Source organism: Pteropus vampyrus, unplaced genomic scaffold (assembly GCF_000151845.1).
Source record: "Pteropus vampyrus isolate Shadow unplaced genomic scaffold, Pvam_2.0 Scaffold193, whole genome shotgun sequence".
NCBI classification, from domain to species: Eukaryota; Metazoa; Chordata; class Mammalia; order Chiroptera; family Pteropodidae; genus Pteropus; species Pteropus vampyrus.
This window is the reverse complement of record NW_011888974.1, coordinates 2,234,709-2,256,759: the sequence shown is the minus strand read 5'-3', so window position 1 is coordinate 2,256,759 and position 22,051 is coordinate 2,234,709. Positions and strand designations below refer to the sequence as shown.

The following is a 22,051-nucleotide window of genomic DNA, read 5'->3' as shown; positions in this document are numbered from 1 at the left end:
ATTCCGTCCCAGCCCCGCCCAGCGGGGAGACTGCGCTTGCGTCGCGGGCGCGCCGCTCTGTCGTCATACGTGCGCGCCGAGGAAGGAGAAAGTTGTTATGGCGAGCTCAGCTGCGTCTTCCGTGCGACCGCCAAGGCCCAAGAAAGAGCCACAAGCGCTCGTCATCCCCAAGAATGCGGCGGAGGAGCAGAAGCTCAAGCTGGAGCGGCTCATGAAGAACCCGGTGAGACAAGGCGCGGGCTCTACTGTCCTTCCTGAGTCCCTTCTGTTCCGGCGCCTCTGCGAGCCCCCGGGCCCACCTCCTCCGCCTCCAAACTCAGAAACTGAGTACCCAAACCCCAGCGCCAGTCGTTGGGAAGAAGTAGGCTGTCCTGGAGTCAGCTTTCTTCTGCTCTTCACTTAGAGCCTAGCCAGGATGAGGGCGCTGTGGAGCGGCTTCCATTCTCTTAAGAGTTTTTCCAGTTTAACTTTTGTGAACAGAAGCGTTAGACTGGAAAGATAGGACCCGCGAATTAGCACACGGGTAATTTTCTTCTAAACTGCACTATTGTTAGAGAAGCACTGGGGCAAGTCACTCCCCCGTGCAGGCCTCGGTACCGTTGGTCATAAAAACTATTGAATATGAATTTGACAAGAAAGGGGTGATTCTCCTCGTGTAGTAGCGTTAAAGTTGGAGTTTCCAGCCATAAATGACGACTTAGGTTTCTGAGTTTTTCTCTTGAAAGTTAGGTGTAGCCTTGGCAAAGCCGTGGGCTGTGGTAGACCCCAAAGTATACAGGATGAAGTAAAGCTAAGACAGAGGAAAGAAGATAAAATTAGCTTTGAATCTAAAGAGCAAAGCAGCTTTACTTGTTTTACTTCACTAGTCTAGTTAAAATTCTTTGGTTATAAGATATAGGACTTTGTCACCAGATTTACACTTACAAATGCTTTCCTGTTTAAACGTTTCAGGACAAAGCAGTTCCAATTCCAGAAAAAATGAATGAATGGGCACCTCGACCTCCCCCAGAATTTGTCCGAGATGTAATGGGTAATGTCTTATGGGAAAGTGTGTGTGTATGTAACTATAATTTTTGAAGTGTAGATATAAAGACCCTGCAGTTAGTATATATTAATTAGATCTCTAATAGGAAAAAAAATGTTCGCTTGTCCAGTATTCTCTCAAAACGAAGAGCTTGTGGTTTGGCTTTAGAGAATTTTCTTCTGCGTTGTTTTTAATAATGCCTCATATTTTTTTCTAAATGGAAATAGTTTTATTATTTTGGGTTGTAAATTAACATATATTAATTATAAAGAAAAATAAATAATACAGGTATGAAAATGTTTGGACCACCTGTAATTTCATCATTTCACTTGTAACATTGTGATATAGCATCCAAACCTCTTTATAGCCAAAACCAGTCATGCATAGGCAAAAATGTTCTTACAAAAATATAATTGTTCTACACATACTATTTGGTAATCAGCTTTTTTAACTTAACATATCATGGGCATCTTTTCAGCTCAGTAGAAATTTAGCATGTCAAATATGAAATCATCTTTTGAGAGGGAAAGGTCATAGGCTTTCTTCTAGGTTCCGGTCACTGAATAGAATTTTTAGTGACATCACATCCAACATTCATGCAACAAATATTTAATAGTGCCTACATTGTGCTAGGCACTATGCTAGATTCTGGGGTAATTCTGGGTAATAGGAAAGGCATGGTCCCTTCCATTACTTCAGTTTCTTTCTTTGGTCATTTCTAATTAAGGGTAGCCTCTGTTGATAACTGGAGTTCATCAAGAATTCTGAACTGTCCTGGCTATAGGTTCAAGCGCAGGGGCTGGAAGTGGAGAGTTCCATGTATATAGGCATCTGCGCCGCAGAGAGTACCAACGACAGGACTACATGGACGCCATGGCTGAGAAGGTCAGTGAGCAAGGAGGCTGGCTGAGCCCTTGGGTTCAGGCAACGTGCATTTACAACTTTTAGAAAAAAGCATATGAAGAAGAGTAGATACACCTCGTTGTTGCTTTTAAAGTTAGCACTGGAAACATATCAAGTAGAGTCCAGGTTACTCCTAGGTCAGCCTCAGCACAACAAGATAATCACACTAGGAGATGAATGAGGGTAGGGAGACTTCGTGTCTGTAGAAGGGCACAGCAGTCTCCCCTCCCCTCCAGGCCATTTGCCATGAAATGAATTTCTCACACCACTTATTTCTCTATTCTCTCTTTTTGGCCAAACGCCTATAATTCTAGTTATCTGTGTGTCTGTTTTGAATGGTTGTTTTCATGTGTCTGTTTCTTTGAGTTTTCTAGCTTGAAGGCTGGCATTGTTATTAGTCAATAGTAATTGATTAAGAATCAAGAATTGCTTTAGAAATTACACTGTAAGGATTGTTAAGCTTTCTGTTACTTGACTAGAAGAGCCAGAAATCTCTCTCCTATTCAAAAATACTCATTTGGACATATCACTTGTTTTATTTTTTAAATTAAATTTTGGAATTATTTAATCCACACCAAAATCTTGTTGGATTTTTTATTTTATCCACACTAAAATCTTGTTAGATTTTTTACCAGCATTGAGTCAAACCTGTAACTTAACTTGAATAAGAATGGACATTATACTGTTTAGTCAATCCTTCTTAGAAACTTTCTTTTTTTTTATTTGTTTGAATCTTTTCATGTCTTTCAATGATGATTTATGGAGATTTTGCATGTATCTTACCACATTTGTTCAAAGATATTTTAAGTATTTTGATTGCAGTGGTACGAGGTGGTCCTCTTTTATTTTTTGCTATTAATGAGAAGCAGAAAAAAAATACTGACTTTTGTTTAGTGCTCCTATATTTGCCCACCTTGCTATTAATAAAAATCGATTATTATTTGGCTAGTTCTTCGGGCTTTTCCAAATCTGATTTCTCCTAACCCTGTGTATGAGAGAGTACCCTTGTTCTTAATCTTGCAGTGTGCACTAGAAAGGTCATTTTCCTCAGTCTGACCATAATTCCTATTGTTTCATGGACTACATTTGTAATTTTTGAGAGTCAGATACTTTAAAATGATATTCGTCTGCTTTTCATGAAAGAATTTATTGATTTTCCAATAATTTGATTTTAAAATATCAAACTCTGTAGAATTCTTCCTACGTAAAGGAAATAAAATACTTTTAAAAATTAAACATTCATAAATATAGAATAATACTTAGCAATAAAAAAGAAACAGACTAATGGTACATGCAACAACATGAACAATTCTTAAAAACATTGTGCTAAGTGAAAGAAGTCTTGCAAAAAGAGCCCATATTGTATAATTCCATTTATATGGAAACTATGTGGAGAAAAAAACCAGTCTATGCGGAAAAACATTCAGAACAGTGGTTGCCTCTGAGAGTTGAATAAGGGATTAACTGGGAAGTGGTATAAGAGAACTTCCTGGAATGATCAAATTGTACACTCAAGATTTGGGCATTTTGTTGAATGCAAGTATTACCTTAAATGAAAAAAAAAAAAACCCCGTAAACAAATGTTAAAATTTAGTTAATGATATGTATGCTTAAATCTTTAGAAGTAAAATGTCTTGACTGCAGCTTATTTTGAAATGTATCAAAAAATAAGATGGATTGATGGATAGAAAAATAGGTAGGTAGGTATGTGATAAAGCGAGTAACAAAATGTCAATTGTAGCATCTAAGTGGTGGGTATATACACTATATTTCTTTCAACTTTTCTGTGTTTGAAATGTTTCAGTGTAAGACACTAGGGAAAATATTAAACCAAAGAAACAGACAAGATACAGAAGAAAATGTGTAAAAATAGTTTGGAATGGCCAAAATTGAGTTTAGAAAATAGCTTTATGATTTTGGGATGATCGTTGTGGTGGTTTTCATCTGGTTTTGCTTGTCCTGCAGCCTTTCTTTGCCCCCGGATGTTACTGGTTCTTCTCCAGCTACTGCCATCCCCTGGTTAGAACATTCTTAATTCTAGTGGGAAGGTTTAGATAGTTTGTCACACAGCTATACCAGGTCACTGTGATGGGTTTGCCACTATCAGGAATAAACAAAACTCTATGTAGAAACTATTGGAAACACTATTTTTAAACTACTTTGGAGGGGAGGAAAGAAGTAGAGCAGGCTGTTGTCTCAAATACCATCAGTTAGTCTGAAGTTTTTACATATTGATTAAAGACCTAGAGAAAATACAGGAAATTTTTTACGAACCTTGAAACCATGCAGACACAAAAGTTGTTATTTCATATTGTGAAAGATAGGCTCTGAGGTTAAAAGAAAAAAGAGAGACAAGAGAATCCTCACCTTTCACAGTGACCTCTGACAGCAAACCTGACTTGCGTCCTTGCAGCAGCCAGGGTCAGCAGCCAGTGAGGGCTCTGTTTAGTTCACTTGATAAATGCAGCTGCTTCAGTAGCACAGGGAAAGACATTTACAGCTCAGCTTCTGATCAAACCAAGTGCTTTTAGCTTTTTAAGTCATTTGCTTTCAGTTGTCCTCTAATTAAAGCTGATTTTCTTCTTGAAAGGAGACCTTTCTGTTTTATTTCATGATTTCTGCTCTCAGAGAGTTCCTTTGTCACTTGAAGCAAATCCACACAGACTTGGCAGTACAGACCAGCAAAGGTGTTGCCACCTCTTCTCTGCTTGGCTCCTTTTTTGCCCATTGACCTTTATGGCTGTGATTAAAAGAAATAGAGATTACTCTTTTTATCAGTAGATGTCTTTGTAGTATATAAATGCTTCTCTGTAGGTTATCACATTTCATCATTCTTCCTAAAGACTCTGGGAGAGAGGAATTGTTATTTTGCCCATTTTAAAGATGAAACAGGTTTAGAAACTGAGAGCTGCTAGGAAGAATACAAGAAATGGGTGGGTAGGTCTGGGTGTGTACACTCACGTATACCTATATACGTGTGTGTGTGTGTGTGTGCACATGCATGTGTTTAGTAGCAGGTGATGGCAGTATGTGTTAAATTGCTTTAGAATCAGTCGTGATAAACTGTATTAAGTTTGGACTTGAAAATTCGACGGTTCCAGCCAGAAGCCATTCTATCTGATGAGTTCCTGTCACTGTAAACAAAAAACACACTCTTGTCTCCTCTCAGTACTCTACTACACTTCTGACATGTCTGATCACCAAATACATGAGGATTTTCCCACACCAAGAAATTTTGTGACACCAACTGAATGTCCTACAGTTTAACCCAATTCTGCCACTATCTGAAATTAGCTTCAGATCCTGCTGATAAAGGGCTCAGTCCCACAAGACTGCGTCCTTTCCCCATTAAAAGTCCAGTCACCAGTCCAAACTGTCATCTGTACTTCTTACCAACTGGCTGTAAATCAGAGGTTTCCCACTACCTCTTCCTTGAGTTTTAATTTGCTTAGAGAAGCTCACAGAACTCAGGAAAGCATCTTATTTACTAGATTTCCAGTCTGTTACAAAACAGAACAACCAGATGGAAGAAAGGGTAAGGAGCTTCCATGCCCTCTCCCAGCACCTTCACATGTTCACTAACCTGGTGGCTTTCCAAAGCCCATCGTTTCAGGGTTTTGGAGGCTTCATTATGCGGGCATGATTGATTAAATCATTGCTCTTTGGTGATTGGATCAGCCACCAGCCCCTTGCCTCCCTGGAAGTCAGGAGGTGGAGCTAAAAGTCCCCTGGCAATCAGCTTTCTCTTAGAGCTTTCTAAAAGCTACTCATTAACATAAGCTCTTATGGTTAAAAAGGGCTTGTTATGGATAACAAAAGACACTTATTGCACCTTTATCTCAAGTTCTAGGAACAAAATATAATAAAAGGTATCCCAGTGGCTCTAATATAGGAAATTTATGAGTTTTAGAAGCTATGAGTTTTAGAAACAGTAAGTGAAGACCAAATATATTTTTTTTATTATAAGTCACAGTATCACCCTAAGGCCCTGGCTAAACAGCTGATACTGCTGCCCCTGCCCTCCAGGAATACAGTATGCTCCCTCTGGTACTTTCTCTTAACATTTTGTTGCGTGTGAGTGGTATCTTAATGAACTGGAAGACTTACTTTGCCTTCAGAGAGCCATATACTGATTCCTGCCCCAGAGACCAAGATGTGCCTGTAGCACCCCCAACTGGTGTGAATTCTAGAGCTCTCAGACCCAGCCCAGAGTATGTCTAAATGATGTGTGTTTTTTTGCAGCAAAAATTGGATGTAGAGTTTCAGAAGAGACTGGAAAGGAATAAAATTGCTGCAGAGGAGCAGACTGCAAAGCGTCGAAAAAAGCGGTAAGGGCTTTGTGGCATCCCATAACTAATGAGACTTAAGGGCAGGAAATGGGAAAGTAGATGGTTGGTGAATGAGTCCTTGTAGTCAAAAGTTCACCTGTATAACCTGTTGAGGTCTTGGGTGCTACGACCCACTGTGGAGCAATGCAGTACCTAGCTTTTCTTCCAGTACCTGGTGAGAGATCAAGTCACTTATTGTGCTTTTCCCATAGCTCAATACAAATTCTCTAGAGCTCGGAAGTCAGCACTTTGTGGTGATCGCATGGATTTCTGTGTCTTCTTCACATCTGTATTTTAAGATCTGGTCTTGATGTCGGATAGCTTGACAGGGTGGGAGTCCAAAGAGGGACCCTCACTCCAGAGCTCTAGTGATTAGGTTCTTGTTTTATGCCGTGAGAAAGAATTCAAGGACATGACAAACAGCAAACTGGAAAGTGCAAGTTTTTGTAAGGCAAAAGTACATACAAGTAAAGTGCAGGAAGCTCAGAGAGAGTCTGCCCTGGAATTACAGGCTTCTTAGGGGTGGGGTTGTCCCAAGACTATCCATCTGTCTTGTTTGATTGGCTTGTTTCTCATACCACCTGGAGGAGAGAAGATGCCCAAGGCCATCTATCAGTCTCCTGGCCTTGGCTTGTTTCTCATGCTGGAGTCTCATGCTTGAAATCAAAACAAAGAGAGGGCTGAGTAAGGGACAAGGGGAGACGTTCCAGAGCCACAGGGAGAGGACTGAGTAAGCGACTGAAGAAAAATTCCAGAACCACATCCTGGAGGGGAGGAATAACTTCCCTAAACTAACTATCCTGCCTCAGTTTAATTAGGTACTGTAAGCAAATTTCTTGTTTAGCTTCTTCCTTAAATTAGGGTCTGTGACCTCCCTAAATGAATACACAGGAATATAGGCTGCATGTGTGTATGTTTTAATAAATGCTCTTTTGGCATAAAAAAAAAAAAAAAACCTGTAGAGAATTTTTATAAGAATTTATTTGAGCCAAACTGATGGCAATTGCCAGGAAGCAAGATTCTAAATACTCCCCCAGAATGGCAGTTTGCAGCTTCTTTTATGCATTTGAAATTAAGGAGGGAAGTAAGGAACCTTGATTACATGAAGGTGGGAGAGAGCAAGGCGGCAGCTGGATTACAGGATAATTAAAATTTTGTGCTCTCTTGAGGGTGGTTACTTATGAAAAGAGGCATTTCAAAGGTGTGTTAACCTAGATGCACAGAAACAATAGACAGGGCTTGCTTAAGGCAAAAGTAAACCTTTAACTGAAGAAGTTATATGCCTGGGTGTGACTACCCACCATAATAAATTCCCAGTTAAGAATTTGCGATCAGACCACTCTATAAGGTTACTTTCCATAGAACCCTTTTCTCATTTATACTCCCAGCTTTTAGAGAGCTGAGCAGGATTCTAAAAATAGTTCCTAAAATCTTGGAATGAAAAAGCATCTCCAGTATTTCTGAGGTTGCTTTAATCACTTCAGGATTTTATTTCGATTCATAAAGTAGATTGATAATGATGTTGCAGTAGCAGAATTATAAGAAAATCTCTTTCATTTTATTATTGTAGTGTTTGTAATTACAAAGTCTTCAAAGATCTTATATGTAGATGTTTATTTTCTAAAGTATACAATAAGGTAGCTAAAGAATTAATATATTATATTTGTAGCCAGAAGTTAAAAGAGAAGAAATTACTGGCAAAGAAGATGAAACTTGAACAGAAGAAACAAAAAGAAGGTAAGTGGTACCCACTTTTCTTGGTTGTGATCTTTTTCAGTGCTGATCACAGAAACTGACCCTGTCAAGAATGAAATTTAGAGTTTGGAGATGGTTGGCTGGCCAGTGAAGAAATGAGGGCTTCTTTCTATTAGTTAGACTCATTTACTTGCAGGTGTCAGAAAGCCAAACTGGAGTAGGCAAGAAAGAAAGATACTGGCTCACATTAAGTTCAGGACAGACCTTCCTTCAGGCACGGCCAGTAAAGGAGCTTAGTGTTGTTGTTGCCTTCACTGTCTTCCTCTGTTCCCTGGCTCCCTGTCCTCAGGCAGGCTTATGTCCTCCCTGTGGTTTTAAGGTTCCTGGGGCTGTACCCTGCCTCATTCTTGTGCAGTAGGAAAGACTGGGAGGATGTCCCTAGCAAAAGTGTCTGGTTGAATCACTTGGCAAGTCAGTTAAAAATGCTTTTGGCTATAAGAAACAGAAAACTCAACTAGCAGTACTTAAACAAAGAGGAGTTCAGTCTTCTCACATAACAAGAAATCTGGTGGTAGGTGGCAGCCTGGTATGTTCAGCAGTTCAGTAGTGTCAGTTCTGTAGGGCCTTTATCCTGTGAGCATGATATGGTTGCTGCAGCTCCTGGTATCATACCTATGTTAAAGCAGGAAGAAGAGGGGAAAGAAGTGGTACTTGTCTGGTCTTTTGGTAACTGAGGAGTCAAACATCCCCCAGAAATTCCCAGCAGATGTTACCTTATGTCCCACTGGTCAATACTAGGTCACTTTGCCATCCTTTGCTGTCATGCTAGATGAATAGAAAACAGAATTGTCATGACCATCTTTAACCTATCGTGATTCATCTCTGGGAGCTGGGTACATTGCCACCCTAGACAGAGTTGGGGTTTCGTTAACAAGAATAAGGGGTTAGTAATATGTCAGCATCCCCCAGTGCTGCCAGCCAGTCTTGGCCACCTCTGAACCTATCACAAGGCCAGAGGTACTAGCCACTCCCCTGGAAGCCCTCGGTCTGAGAATCAGGGAGAGAGGGGCCCCAGATAGGAAGGACCAAGGATACTAAGAGACCAAAAAATGGCAATTCTCCATTACATTACTGAATCCGTGGCTGTTCTCTGATTGATTAGGCATGATTCCTGGTTGGACAATTGTGATTTTTGGTTTTAAGAGAAAATCAGACTTTGACTGACATACTGAAACATGATTGGTCCCTTCCGGGACCAATTTCCTTTTGAGTTGTAAATGTACTGTGCGAGACACTATATATGGCATGATTTTTTACTATTTCCCATCATTTCCTAGAAGAAATTACTTTACAGTGCCAAAATGTGATTGCTAGGACCTCATCCCTCAAATAAACTGCCTCATTACTTTCCCTGCCCTACCCTCCATATGCACACTCACACAAAAGAACATGGAACTACTTGGTCCAATGGCTGGAGGCTTAGAGTTAGTCTCATGTTTTGCTGAAGGAGATACTGTAACTTAGACCAAATATACCATTGTATTGGGAAATAGAAAGATCTCCTTCCCTCTAGGTAATTTGACGCTCCTTCCCCAGACTGTTGCTTGTTGTCATTGTCGCTATTTATGTGTTTAGTGACTCTTCTGAACTAATTCTGTAAAGCCTGTATTTGTTGTTTGTGACCACCAAAGTCTCTGCTTGGTTAGCTTAGTGGCCACTTGATGAATAGAGATTTCCTTTAATGCCAGTAAGTCTTCCAGTCTTTGCCAAGGGAGTTAGTTCTCTATGTGTCTTAGAGCACGGTTTCAACATTCTGTCAGGCAGTTTACAATTTTGCATTAGCCTTCATTTCCTTCTTGCACAGAACCTCAAGGTCAGCCGTAGGTAAGATTTAGGGCCATCACTGGTCTGTCTTAGACATGTGCACAGCTCTGCTTCTAGATTCCCACCTTTTCCTCTTAAGCTTTTGGTCAGTTTCATGAACGGCTTCTGTGATATTAAACAGTTGCCACTGATTGGTTTTGAGAAGCACTCTGGGGAAAAGACTTTGCACTGAGTTGGTTTGAATAAAGATAGGCCTTGTGAGTGGAAGTTTCTAAGGAGCTGCCAGACAGGTCAAATAAAGACACAGCTCTGTGTATGAAACTTCTGAGGAGCTCCCAACACAGTTTACCTCCTCTAGTGGCTGCTAGGCTGCTAGTTTTCACAGCTATGTGATTATGAGGTTGTTGGTTTTGGAGGCTAGCTCAGATCTAGGGGGAGAAGGTAGGGAATAGAGTAAGTTAAAACACGACAAAGCTTGCTGTTCTTACCAAGATTCAGCCATTTTTCTTGAACAATCCAGGGAACATTTCCAGAGTTCTGGAAAAGTTGATTTTAATTATTTCAGTGTTCTTGATTCTTTTATTAAGGAGCAGATTTTTAGAGGTCTTTACTCTCCTATTCTGAAAGTGCTTCCAGCCCTTTTAATCTACCTATATTTGAAATATGTTTTCTGTTCACATCAAATATTTAGGTCGTGGTTTTTATCCGTTCTGAAAACCTCTGTTTTTACTGACATGTTTGGAGTTTAGGACTACCATTTTATTTGGGTTTTGGTTCTGTTTTTTGTTTCTGTTTCCCCTTTCTTATCTTCTTTTGGATTATTTGAGCATTTTTATTCCATTTTAATTTATCTATTTTGTTTTTAAGTATAGTTGACCCTTCAACAACATGGAGGTTAGGGGCACTGACACTGCCCGCTTCCGCAGTCAAAAATCTGAGTATATATAACTTAAGTTAGCCCTCCACATGTGTGGATTCCCAATCGTGCATCAAAAATACTGTTTCTGATCCACAGTTAATTGAATCCGCAGATGTGGAAACCCAGGGATACTTACTGAAAAAAAAAAAAAATCCATATATAAGTGGACCTGTGCAGTTCAAACCCGTGTTGTTCAAAGGTCAACTATATATCCCTTTCTGTAGCTTTTTAATTGTTCCTCTAGAGATTACTATGTACACACATACTTTCATAGTCTAGTTAGAATCATTTCACTTAGAATATAGAAACTTGTCACCACGTAGCTTCCTTTACCCTTCCCATTGTAGTTGCCTTCTGTATTGCATCTACATACATTGAAAGCCCTATCATATAATGCTGTTATTTTTGTTTTCAATCATCAAATATGTTTTAAAGATCTCAAGAGGGTAATAGTCTGGAATGGTTACTGTTTCTGTTGCTCTTCCATTGTTCCTAATGTCCCAGGCTTCCCTCTGATATCCTTTAGTCATTCAGTTAGAACAGGTCTGCTGGCTATGAATTTTCTTAGCTTTTCTTCATATGAAGCTATCTTTATTTCATCTTTGTTCCTAAAGGATATTCTCACTAGATGCAGAATTCTGAGTTGGCATTTTATTTTTTTCCTGTAAGCACTTTAGAAATTCTGTTCACTTCCTCTGGCCTCCATGGTTTCTGATGAAAAATCTGTAGTCGTTCAAGTTGTTCTATCATTGTTTTTCTCTGGCTGCTTTCAAAATTTCTCTTTAGATGTCAGCAATTTGATTATAATATGTCTGCACGTGGATTTCCTTGGGTTATCCTGTTTGGAGTTCATTGAGCTACTAGAATCTGTAGGCATATGTCTTTTGTCAAATTTGAAAGGGCTTTTTGTTGCTTTTTGTTTTTTGTTTTTTCATTTTTTTGTTTCTTGTTTGTATTGGCTAATTTCTTTTGATCTGACTTCAAGCTGTCTTTCTTATGTCATCTCCATTCTGCTATTGATCCTATCCAATGAATTTTTTATCTCAATTATTGTGTTTTTCAGGAAAGTTCTAAAATCTCTATTTGATTCTTTATGTTTATTTATTTTTCTAACACCTACAGCACCTGGTATTCCAAGGTGGTCTCCCATCCAAGTACTAACCAGGCCCAACTCTGCTTAGCTTCTGAGATCCAATGAGATTGAGCACGTTCAGGGTGGCATGGCCGTAGACTCCATTTGATTCTTTATACTTTCTGTTTCTTTGCTGCAGTTTTCTATCCACTTGTTTCAAGAGTGTTCACTCTTACTCCCTGGAAAATTTTTAAATAGCTGCTTTAAAGTATTTGGTAATTCCAACATCTGAGTCATCTCAGCATTGGTGTTTGTTGATTGTCTTTTCCCATGCAAGTTGAGATTTTCCTGATTCTTCATAGACATTTTGAATATTACATCATGAAGCTCCAGTCTTGTTGATATTTGTTTTAGCAGGCAGTCAACTTGATTGTGTTCAGAACACAGGTTCTGACCAACCTTCTGTGAGTTATGGCTCCAATGTCAGTTCAGTTTTCAAAGCTTTTGCTGTGCTTTCCAGAAGTGTCTTGCCTGTGCCAACCAGTGGCCAGTCAGGGTTTAGTTCTATGAGTTTGGTTCTCAGAATGTTTAGTATGATGATTAGGGCCAGATCCATGCATGTACTGTCAGGGCGAGCCCAGGAATTTATAAACAACTCTGTGGTGTCTCTTCTAATCTCTTTCCATTCCCTGATCTCCCCTATAGTTTCTGGTCTTCCCTTTTCAGACCTCCAGCCAGAAAGCTGGGACTTCAGTTACTCACTCTGCCACATACTGATGCAACTGCACCTGCATCCAGGGCCGAGCAGTGGGAGGACAGAGAAGAAAAGCAACAAGGGCTTGCCTAACCATCTCAAAACTGTAGCTCTTTTGATCAGAGAGAAAGTTTTTGTGCCTGTAAGCTCCTTTTGCTACTGTAGTCGCTGTTGGCCACCGTGACCCCAGTAGGATTGCCTGAGAGCTTGGGTTTGAGAAAATGGAAAAAAAGAGAAGAAATACAAGAACTTCCCTCACTGTGAGTATTAGGAGTCCTCTTTCAGGACCAAAGGGTTTCTCTTGGAGCTCTGCCTTTCTGTGCCCAGTCTCCACTTCTGGGTATTGGATCACCCTGAATCCATTGGGGATAGTGGAGGGAAAAAACCAGGAAACTCAATACTGTTCCTGTGGCACTTTGTATTCTGATCTTTTTCCCCAGTCTGCTTACTTTTCAGAATCCTGCATTCTATTCAGGTTCTATAGTTGTGTTCAGGAGGGAGACGGGGTTGAATGTGCTTCCTCTATCTTTCCTCGAATGCTCTGTTTCAGCTGCATTCAGCAGCCTGATCTGAGGTGGAGCTGAGGCAGTGATGCTAGTGCTGAGGAGCGGCTGCAAATAGAGATGAAGCTTTGCTCACTTACCTGCCACTCACCTCCTGCTGTTTGGCCCAGTTCCTAAGAGGCCACAGAATGGTACCGGTCCACAGCCCAGGGGTTGGGGACCCCTGCTCTATTTGCTCTTCTGAATTCCAAACACAGGACTTTGCATTTAACTCTTTTTGCATTTTTAACTTGGTGTTAGTGGCTCTGTTGATTCAGATTTCCAAAATCTTTTTGAATTCTGTAATTCAGCGTATTACCATGCCTTTCTGGTATTGTCACGGACAGGTTTGATAAACTTATGTCCTTCATCATTGGTAAAAATGTTGAGCCATACTGAGCCAGGGCCAGATCCTTCAATTATCTACTAGAGAGCTCCATCTAGGCTGACACAGACCTCTTCACATGTTCACTAAAACTCTTTAAGTGGAGTTATTCTCCAGTTAAGAGTCAGCCAGACTCACTCTTGTTTGATCTTGCCCACAGAGGTGTCATATAAAACTAAGAGGTAATTTGAGGTCATAGATTAAGTATAGTAGATATAAGTTCTAGGCTTAGCTCTCACTCTGGCTCACCTTGACCTCAAGCATCTGGCTTCTCGTATTTGAGCAGATTTTTTTTTGTTTTTTTTAGCTTATAAAATGATAAGCTTTTTCTGGATCTAAAATAAAATTCTATAATTTGATAACTCTGCTAAATCCCTAGCTGTAATTAAGATATACCATATTTGCAGGGGTGGGGGAGGGACCCTCACCAGTAAATCTAGGAATCCTTTCAGAATAAGAATCTGAGGTTAGTTTGCTCTGAGTTTGTACTTAATGAACCTGTATTGGGTCTTTGGAACCATATATAACTTTTTAGTAATTGGTTCTAGAATTGAAAGTGACAAGTGACAGCATCACAGAACTGACATTTCTTAAATCTTCCTCTTCTAACCACTTTTAGACATTAGGTGCATAAGATCATTCAGTTTTCAATCACCTTCCCTTAATTTGCCTAAGGCTATAAAGAGTATTGAGATCATGCAACAGGTTTTAGTATTTGCAAGTAGATTTCATCCAGATCCTTCAACTTGTTTAAAACACCCGTGTGCCCTCTCACTGCATCTCCCCTTGTTCTGAGCTTCATTCTATCAAAAAAAATATATGTCTGTGGTCATGTCACATCATGGAGTCACACTATAGTAGTGCAGTGTTTTTTTTCAAACTGAGGGTTGTGATCTTATACTCATTGGGTCATGAAATCATTTTAGAGGTTGCAGTCACTGTTTTTTTCAAATATGAGTAAAGTAGACTAGAAGATAGTGCATCAGACTGAATAAATATTTTGTGAAATTTTCTCATAGTTTCTATGTGGGCTGCTGGGCTACGGGCTTCAGTCAAACGAATTTGAAAATGATTGTTCAGTGCATGGGCCCTGCTCTTACACGTAATTATGAAGTTAGCGCTTGTGTGTATTAAAAAATGATTAGTAATTATACATGGTTGTATATCCTCCTTACCGAATGAGCAAAGTAAAGAATGATATAGGGATAATTGTCATAAAAATGGTTTGTGTGCCTTTTACCTCACCTCAGTTTCCTTTCTTATTTTTCATTTTGCGAAAGAAAATAGATTTTCTAGTTGTCTACTTGAAATGAATGAAAATCTAATGTGATATTCCTTTGTGCCTCAAGGTGGCTTCTGTGCACTGCTGGGTTCTTGATGGACTTGGAGATATCACCCAAGCTTTTTGGCCCTTCTAAAAAGCACTAAGGATATAAACTATATAAATGTCTAACCAATGTACTGTATACTTGTACTGAAACTAATAAAAAAATAAAATAAAATAGTAAAAAAAATAAAAAGCACTAAGGAGCAGCTGGCTAGTTGTTCCATTCTGTTTGTAGGAGAGGAAATATCCCCGCTTGCTGCCCATGCTTGTCCAGTATTCAGTGAAGAAGCCATGCAGTGTGGGACTTGTGTCTGAATGACACCATGGAATGGCATTAAGCCAGTTTGGATTATTATGAAGCTTTGAACTTCCAAAATGATGTATTCTGACACCATTGTTACTTATCCTAACATAGGCTTGCCTACCAAAGAAAGACAGGGTGACCTTAAGACGATTTGTTACTAGGTACATTGAGAGCAGTTTCTCAACCTCAGCACTACTGAATTTTGGGCCAAGTAATTCTTTCCTGAGAGGGGCTATATCCTGTTTACCAGCATCCTGCCCTCTGGATGCTGGATACCAGCAGCACCCGTCCTCCCCTCAGTCACTGACATACAAAAATGTCTTCAGACATCGCCAGATGTTCCCTAGTGGAGAAGGGAGACAAAATTGCCCCCAATTAAAACTTAATCTCAACTGATTATCTGGTGTTCAGAAGGCACTCAATATGTTTTGGATTGGACTGTTTATTTCAATGCCAAAATTCTCATATATGTTAGAAAACTATCCATATCTTTCGTATCTTGAGAATAAAGGAAATAATGATTATTTTAGAAATTTTTGGAACATGCAGAAAATTAAGTCAAAAATAAAATTATAATCTTTGCTAAAAATAATCACTTTAACATTTTAATGACTTATTTCAAGTTTTAAATATACCTTATATAAACCTATTTATATAAATGCCACATTTATAGTTGTCCTAATTTTATCACATAGTATTGTATCACAAATATTTTCTCATGTCCTTGCAATTCCATAGTACAAGGAGAGATTTCCTAGTCTGGTCATTCATCTGGTTATAAAAGTTAATATCATTTTCAACTTCACTCAATGGCATTTTACCTAGTATTCCTATAATCTGTGAATGAAATCTCAGATCCTTGGATTTTAAAATGTTATATATATAAACAGTAGTATATAAGAGCAGTGGGGAAAACTCAAATATTCAAATAGATCACCTTTCTATCCATTTTCCTTTAGTCTTTCTCCATATGCACATGTCATTTGTATGTAGTTATAATCTTACTGTATGAACAGTTTTCCATATTGTTTATTTAACATTATAAACATTTCCAGTCCTTTATAATTTTTCCAGTGACTAATAATATTCAGCAGTTGATGTGCTGTGATATACTTAACCCTTTCCTTTTCATTATATATTAGATTGGTTCCAGTTTTTGTCTCCTTTAGAAGACACTTTAGTGAATATTATGTACCTGTCTCCTTTCTTCTTTCTGAGTGTTTACTTAAGATAAATTTATAGCAGTGGGAATGATTAGATCACAGAGTATAAAAAAATTTCATGGTTCTTGAAATCTATTGCCAGTTTCTTCCCAAAGAAGTAGTACCAATTTTTACTGCTATCAATAAAATACAAATGATGTACACTTTTACCATATCCTTGTCAGAACTGACTTCTAAAACTCATTTCTCCACATGGATAAGAATATGACTTCAGAGGAAGTTAAGGTCTTAGTAAAAACTAAGGCTTTAGTAAAAACCTTACAAAAATATAGATCCAGTTATGGCAGGACCGCAGTAGCAGCTTCTACTCTCTTTGCATTCCCACCACCCATGTATAGCCTCCAAAGCTCTTTTTAAAACATAGGCTGGATTGGAACGTACATTTATTATGTACGTTCCCCCAGTTCTACATGTTTTACAGATATTAAGTAACATAATCACAGCCCTGTGAAAGGCAGTTGTGTTATCCCCATTTTACAATTGAGGGACCTTAGGTACCAAGCAGTGACAGCACCCATAGAGCTAAAGGGAGCGAGTAGTGGGGCGGGATTTGCTCACCACTGGCTATGGGCTTACGTACGGGATGATTCTGCTTAAAACCTAGTCAGCAGCCCCTGCATACCTGGTGCTCCCTGTCTGGCCCTTTCTGGTCTCCTCTCTGCCAGTTTGGTCTAGCCACTCCCTGTCATAGGTCCTCTGCTCTTCAGTCTTGCTGTGCATGTCCAGGCCTCTGTGCTCTTTTCTTTTTCATGCTACCTGAACCCCCATCTGATAGAGAACATCTGCTCATCCTGTACCTTCCTCTTCGAATGTTTTCTCTTTGTAAAGCCTTTCCTAACCTCCCTCCCCACCCCAACCTAGCTGATCTAGCTTTTTTATCCACTTTGCTCCCAGAGGGTTTGGTTACAGAATCTGCTAAATCTCATAACATGCTTATCTCTTCAGCTGTAATCTCAGTTCCATCTTAGTTCCATGAGGGTAGGACAGTGTCTTTTTTTTTAATAAAAACTTTTAGAATGATTTTAGATTTACAGAAAAATTGCAAAGATGGTATAGAACAAAGAATTCCATATACCCTCTTTCCCCTATTAACATCTAAAGTTAATATGGTTCATTTGTCACAATAATAAACTAATATTGATACATGTATTAGCTAAAGTCCATAGTTTTTTTCACAGTTCTTTAGTCTTTACCTAATGCTTTTGTCTTGTTCCGGAATCCCATACAGGATATCACATTACGTTTAATCATCATGTCCCCTTACGCTCTTATTATCTGTGACAGTTTTCAGACTTTGCTTGTTTTTGATGACCTTGAGAGTTTTGAGGGTAGGGTGTTCTATAGAATGTCCAACTGAGATTTATCAGATGTTTTTCTCATGATTAGGCTGGAGTTATTTATTTTTGATAGGAAGATTACAGAAATAAAATACCATTCTTATCAAATCAAGGCTGTATACTTCAAGATAACTTGTCACTATAGTTGTTGACCTTGATCACTTTCCTAAGACTGTGCTCATCAGGATTCTGTACTGTAAATTTACTCTCTCATGCCCCTGCCCCCTCTGCCCCAGCTCACACTTGTACTCTTTGGAAAGAAGTCACTATGTGCAGCCACATTTAAGGAGTAGGGAGTTATGCAGGCCCTCCATGAGGGTGGAGTAACTACATAAATTATTTTAAATTCTTCTGCACAAGAGATTTATTTCTTCTCCCCTCTTTATTTTTTTATATGAGTATGGTCTTACGGATATTTATACTTTAGGTTTAATCCAGTCCTACTTTATTTTGTTGCTCAAATTGTTCCAGCTTGGTCATTGAGAATGCTTTCTTTGGCTCCTGTATCCCTTTTACATACTCCCATCATTGTGGGGTGTGTGTGTGTTGTGTTGTTTGGGGGGGTTGTTTATTTGGGTTTTTTATATTAGTTTATTAGTTTGTTTTTAGCACTTCCTTACTATAAGATATTGTAGATTTATTTTGTATGTGTCAAACTTAATGCAGAGGCATAATGTGTCAAATAGTCTGGGTTTGAATCCTCAGTCCTCGTCTTACCAGCAAATTACTTAACCTCTCTGAGCTTTATTCCTCATCTGTGAAATGGATATGTGGTAGTAGTACTTATAGACTAAGTAAGAGTTAAACAATACAGTAAAGACTTAGAACAGTGCCTGGCACATACTAAGTGTAACAGTTATTAGCTATTAAAATATGTTTACCATCTGTACTTTTGAAACTTCTCATTCTTTTTGGCATGAGGTTGAGAAGAAGGAAGAATATCCTAAATTTATTAAATTAAGTCTTAGAGGTGATTTCAACCCATTGGCATAGTGTTCTTTAGTGTCCCATTCTAGAGCGTGAAGGCGATTTTTCTCTATACTGTGCCTTGAGCACCCCAAGGCCTCCTGCCTTGAAGCTATTTGTCTGACCCTGTGATGACAGCAGGAGCAGCGCTCTGGGTGCCTTTGGGCTCTGGGGGTGCTGGAGTTCCTGCACATCTGTGGGGAGGAGGCCCTTTGAAGGGCCCGGGTGAGCCCACTTGGCCTGCAAGTGGTCTTCTGGGGTCGACTGTGAGCTGGAGGACTGGTGCTGCCTCTGTGGGCTCTGGCTCTACCTCATTCTAGCTCTCACTCACTGCCCTACTCCCAAGAAGAGGGAAGAGGAAGAGTTGGGAACAAGTTGTCTCTCTGCTCTGCTTTTGACCAACTCAGAGGCACCTTGGGTTCTGGGCAGTCATGCCAGGGAAAACACTGGAATTCAGAGCTGCACGTGGAGTGACGGGAGAAGGTTTCTAGGTCTGTGGGAAGAGCTAGGAAGTTGGCATATTTGTTGTAGGCAGAGCTCTCTGCTGCACAGTTTTTAAAAATCCTTTTGCAGACTGCGGTGTGAGAGCTCAATATATCAGCAGCATTGTTGTCAGTGTCAAATGTTAAAAAGCTGCCTGGGGACGTTGCCCTGCCAGGGTGGTGGTGAAGACCATATTAAAACAGTGGCTTGATTTATGGGGTGTCAGGCTCTCGTGCGTGCTGCTGGACCTTTTCATAAGGATGAGATCCACCCACCACAATGGTAGATCAGTTCTGTGACATATCCTTTATACCTGAGGAGTGGCATTGGGGACCAATGCATGTGAGGACCTCCTCTGGCTCCTCACTATCTATCCAGGAACAACCAGTTTCTAACGTTTCCTCAGTGTTCCACCTTTTCTAAAGCACCCGTTGATTCTCTGAGTGAACTCATTCATCTCTAATCTGAATGGTGTGTGCTTACAGGATCCAGTCAGTCCCAGGAGCAGCCGTCCAGTAGCTCTGAGGAGACATCCGGAACGGAGGAGGAGGAGGAGCCCAGCTTCATCATGGGGCGATGACGGGGTCGGCCCCAGGGCCTCAGAAAACCCTCAACATAACCCAAGGGGAAAGGGGGCTGTTTCAATTCGCTTTCTTTCTCAAGGCTTCACTGGATAGAAGCAAGTGGGAAACCATCCTAACTGCTCAGAGCCCTGCCTATCATCAGGACTTGGAGCCTGTGAGACAGAGAGGACCATCTCCTGGACACTGGAGGGCACTGCCAAGCAGAGTTCATTAATATTCCTGCTAAAATGGGGGAGATGTATAAACTTCTAGTCCTGGTGCCTGTTCTCACACAATTGGACTGTGATGAGTTTTGGGCTGGTTTCTATGAAAGGAATATTTAGTAAAAAACAGAAAAACTTTAGGTTTTGTTTGGACTTGTACAATGTTGAAGCTATAGGGAAGGCTGTGAAATGAGGCAGTCGGGATGGGGCCTGTTACACGGGTCTGTTCTAGACTCATTGAGGGAAGTGGCTTTGGTTCTGGGGCTGCCTCGCATTGCAGGGCTCCTGACCTCCATTTCCTTCAGCTGGTAGTGTGGACTGCACCTTAACACATGCGCCTGCCCAGCAGCTTCCAGTACACAGGTGTGTTTCAGGAAGTCTTGGGCATGTGCAAAGGGAGATGTGGGACATAACTAGAATCCAGCCTGGATTCTCTACCTGCTTCTTTTTCTAGTCTCTAATTATTTTCCCCAAAGCTCATACAAATAGCTGGGCTGAGCGGGCATAGGGAATCCTAACTGAACTGGGAGGGTGGGGTACCCATTCCCCAAAAGCTGCGTTTTCATCCTGGGGTCAAAAGGGATCTAAACAGAAAATAGGAGGTTTCCCTCTAGACAACAAGAGGGAAAGAGAAAGTTTCTAATTAGAGCCTTTGCTCACTTTTTGGATTATTTATTTCCAATTCCAAGTTTCTAGGGATATTTTGTGCTTTTTAAGGAATTTGGTAGAATTAAGGAAATTGGTTTTGAGTGAAGGAAAACCAAGAAATATTTTACTATTCTTTCACTTTTCTAGTATTGATTTCCCTGGCCCTTCCCCAAGCCAGGCAACATCTGTGGTAACATCTGTCCTTTCCACAGTTCACATCACAGGAATTTTTCTTTCCTAGGAAGCTGAAATGGAAAGTTAGCCCTAATAAACGAGCACACACCCTGGCTGTACATTTTGAAACCTGTGTTTCTCTTCGGTCAGGGACTGGTTGGTCAGTTTGTGTTTTGGTTTTTGTTCCTCTGTCTTTGACAGAGGTCGAAGGTTGGTTTCCTTATCTCGCCCACCACCCCCCCCCCATGTGTGTCACAACTCTTGCTTTGAGTCTTCATCTTGGATCTCATGGTATTGTCTTGCACTGAAAACTGGAGGATGCCAGAGTTCCAAGCCCAAAGACTTGGATTTGAGCCCTGATTCTGCCTCTGATGAGACAGGAAACTTCGGGCAAGTCACTTCCTGCCTCTGCCCGATGCACCTGACCAAGAGCTTAGTTGGGCAATTGTGGGTGGGTGAAGACTAAACAAATAGGATACCAGGCAGGGTGTTTATGTTTTATACCTTTACTGCATTTTAGAAGATGATATTTAGGTAGGAAACGTCCTGTAGCAGTTTCTGACAGTTTTTAAGGTGTCATCAGTACCTTGGTTGAATAACTCAGTCTTCTTCAGGGTATTGTTTGAGAAAGGGGAACAATTAGATGTCATCAGTGAGAAGGGAGCGGGTGATACTGAGAGGACCGCCCCCCCTCAAAAAAGCCATGGCAAGGAGAGAATCATTAAGTAATGACCTTATCGATTAGCTCATGGGTGGGAAGAAATCTAAATTGAAAAGGTATATATAACTTGGTTGTCTCAGGAAAATTCATGTATAAGAATTCTGATTTACCAGGCAAATTAGGAGTTTATTCACTTATTCACCAGACATTTATTGAGCACTAAGTGACAGCCCTGTGCCAGGCATAGTTATTTGTGTTAGAATACTCTTTGCTTTTTAATTAGGTGTCCCATATAGATTTACCAAACGAGATTTATAAACACATAGGTCTGGAAACTTGTCCAAGTCACCTAGCAATAAGTGGTAGATGTGGCCTTTGAATGCAAGTAGTATGACTCCAGAATCCATCATCCTACCCCCTGCTGTGCTGCTCTGAGGAAGAAGCTGTATGTAGCCCAAATCTGGTAGGGAGGGGTTCCCCAGGGCTGTTGTTTTGGTTCCAGGGCTGTAGGCCGTAGGCCCCTCCTTTAATAAGCTCCGTGGTACATTTGCGTGTGTGTGTAATAGTATATCATAATATGTCATAGTTTTAAATATAATTGATTCATTTTTCACAAGTTCTATGTTTGTAGATTAACTAACATTTATTTGTAACACCAAAGTTAGTACTCGTACTTTTGCAGATATGTGCCGGGT

At 40.1% G+C, this 22,051-nt stretch overlaps 1 protein-coding gene and 1 pseudogene across 2 annotated transcripts in view; one reads left to right on the top strand and one right to left on the bottom strand.

Annotated features, from left to right (window-relative positions):
* Positions 1–20,824, top strand: part of PRKRIP1 (PRKR interacting protein 1) — a 21,955-nt gene extending 1,131 nt beyond the window's left edge. The window contains exons 1-6 of one of the 2 annotated variants that reach the window (XM_011371577.2): positions 74–223; positions 952–1,030; positions 1,809–1,909; positions 6,170–6,255; positions 7,925–7,992; positions 19,572–20,824. In XM_011371577.2, coding sequence (XP_011369879.1) covers positions 98–223; positions 952–1,030; positions 1,809–1,909; positions 6,170–6,255; positions 7,925–7,992; positions 19,572–19,666 — 555 coding nt within the window. In that variant the 5' untranslated portion in view covers positions 74–97 and the 3' untranslated portion in view covers positions 19,667–20,824. Of the gene's footprint in view, positions 1–73; positions 224–951; positions 1,031–1,808; positions 1,910–6,169; positions 6,256–7,924; positions 7,993–19,571 lie in introns of those variants that run through there. The other variant, XM_011371578.2, reaches the window with a different exon arrangement.
* LOC111746558 lies at positions 11,807–11,925 on the bottom strand (annotated as a pseudogene).
* Positions 20,825–22,051: the final 1,227 nt, after the last annotated feature.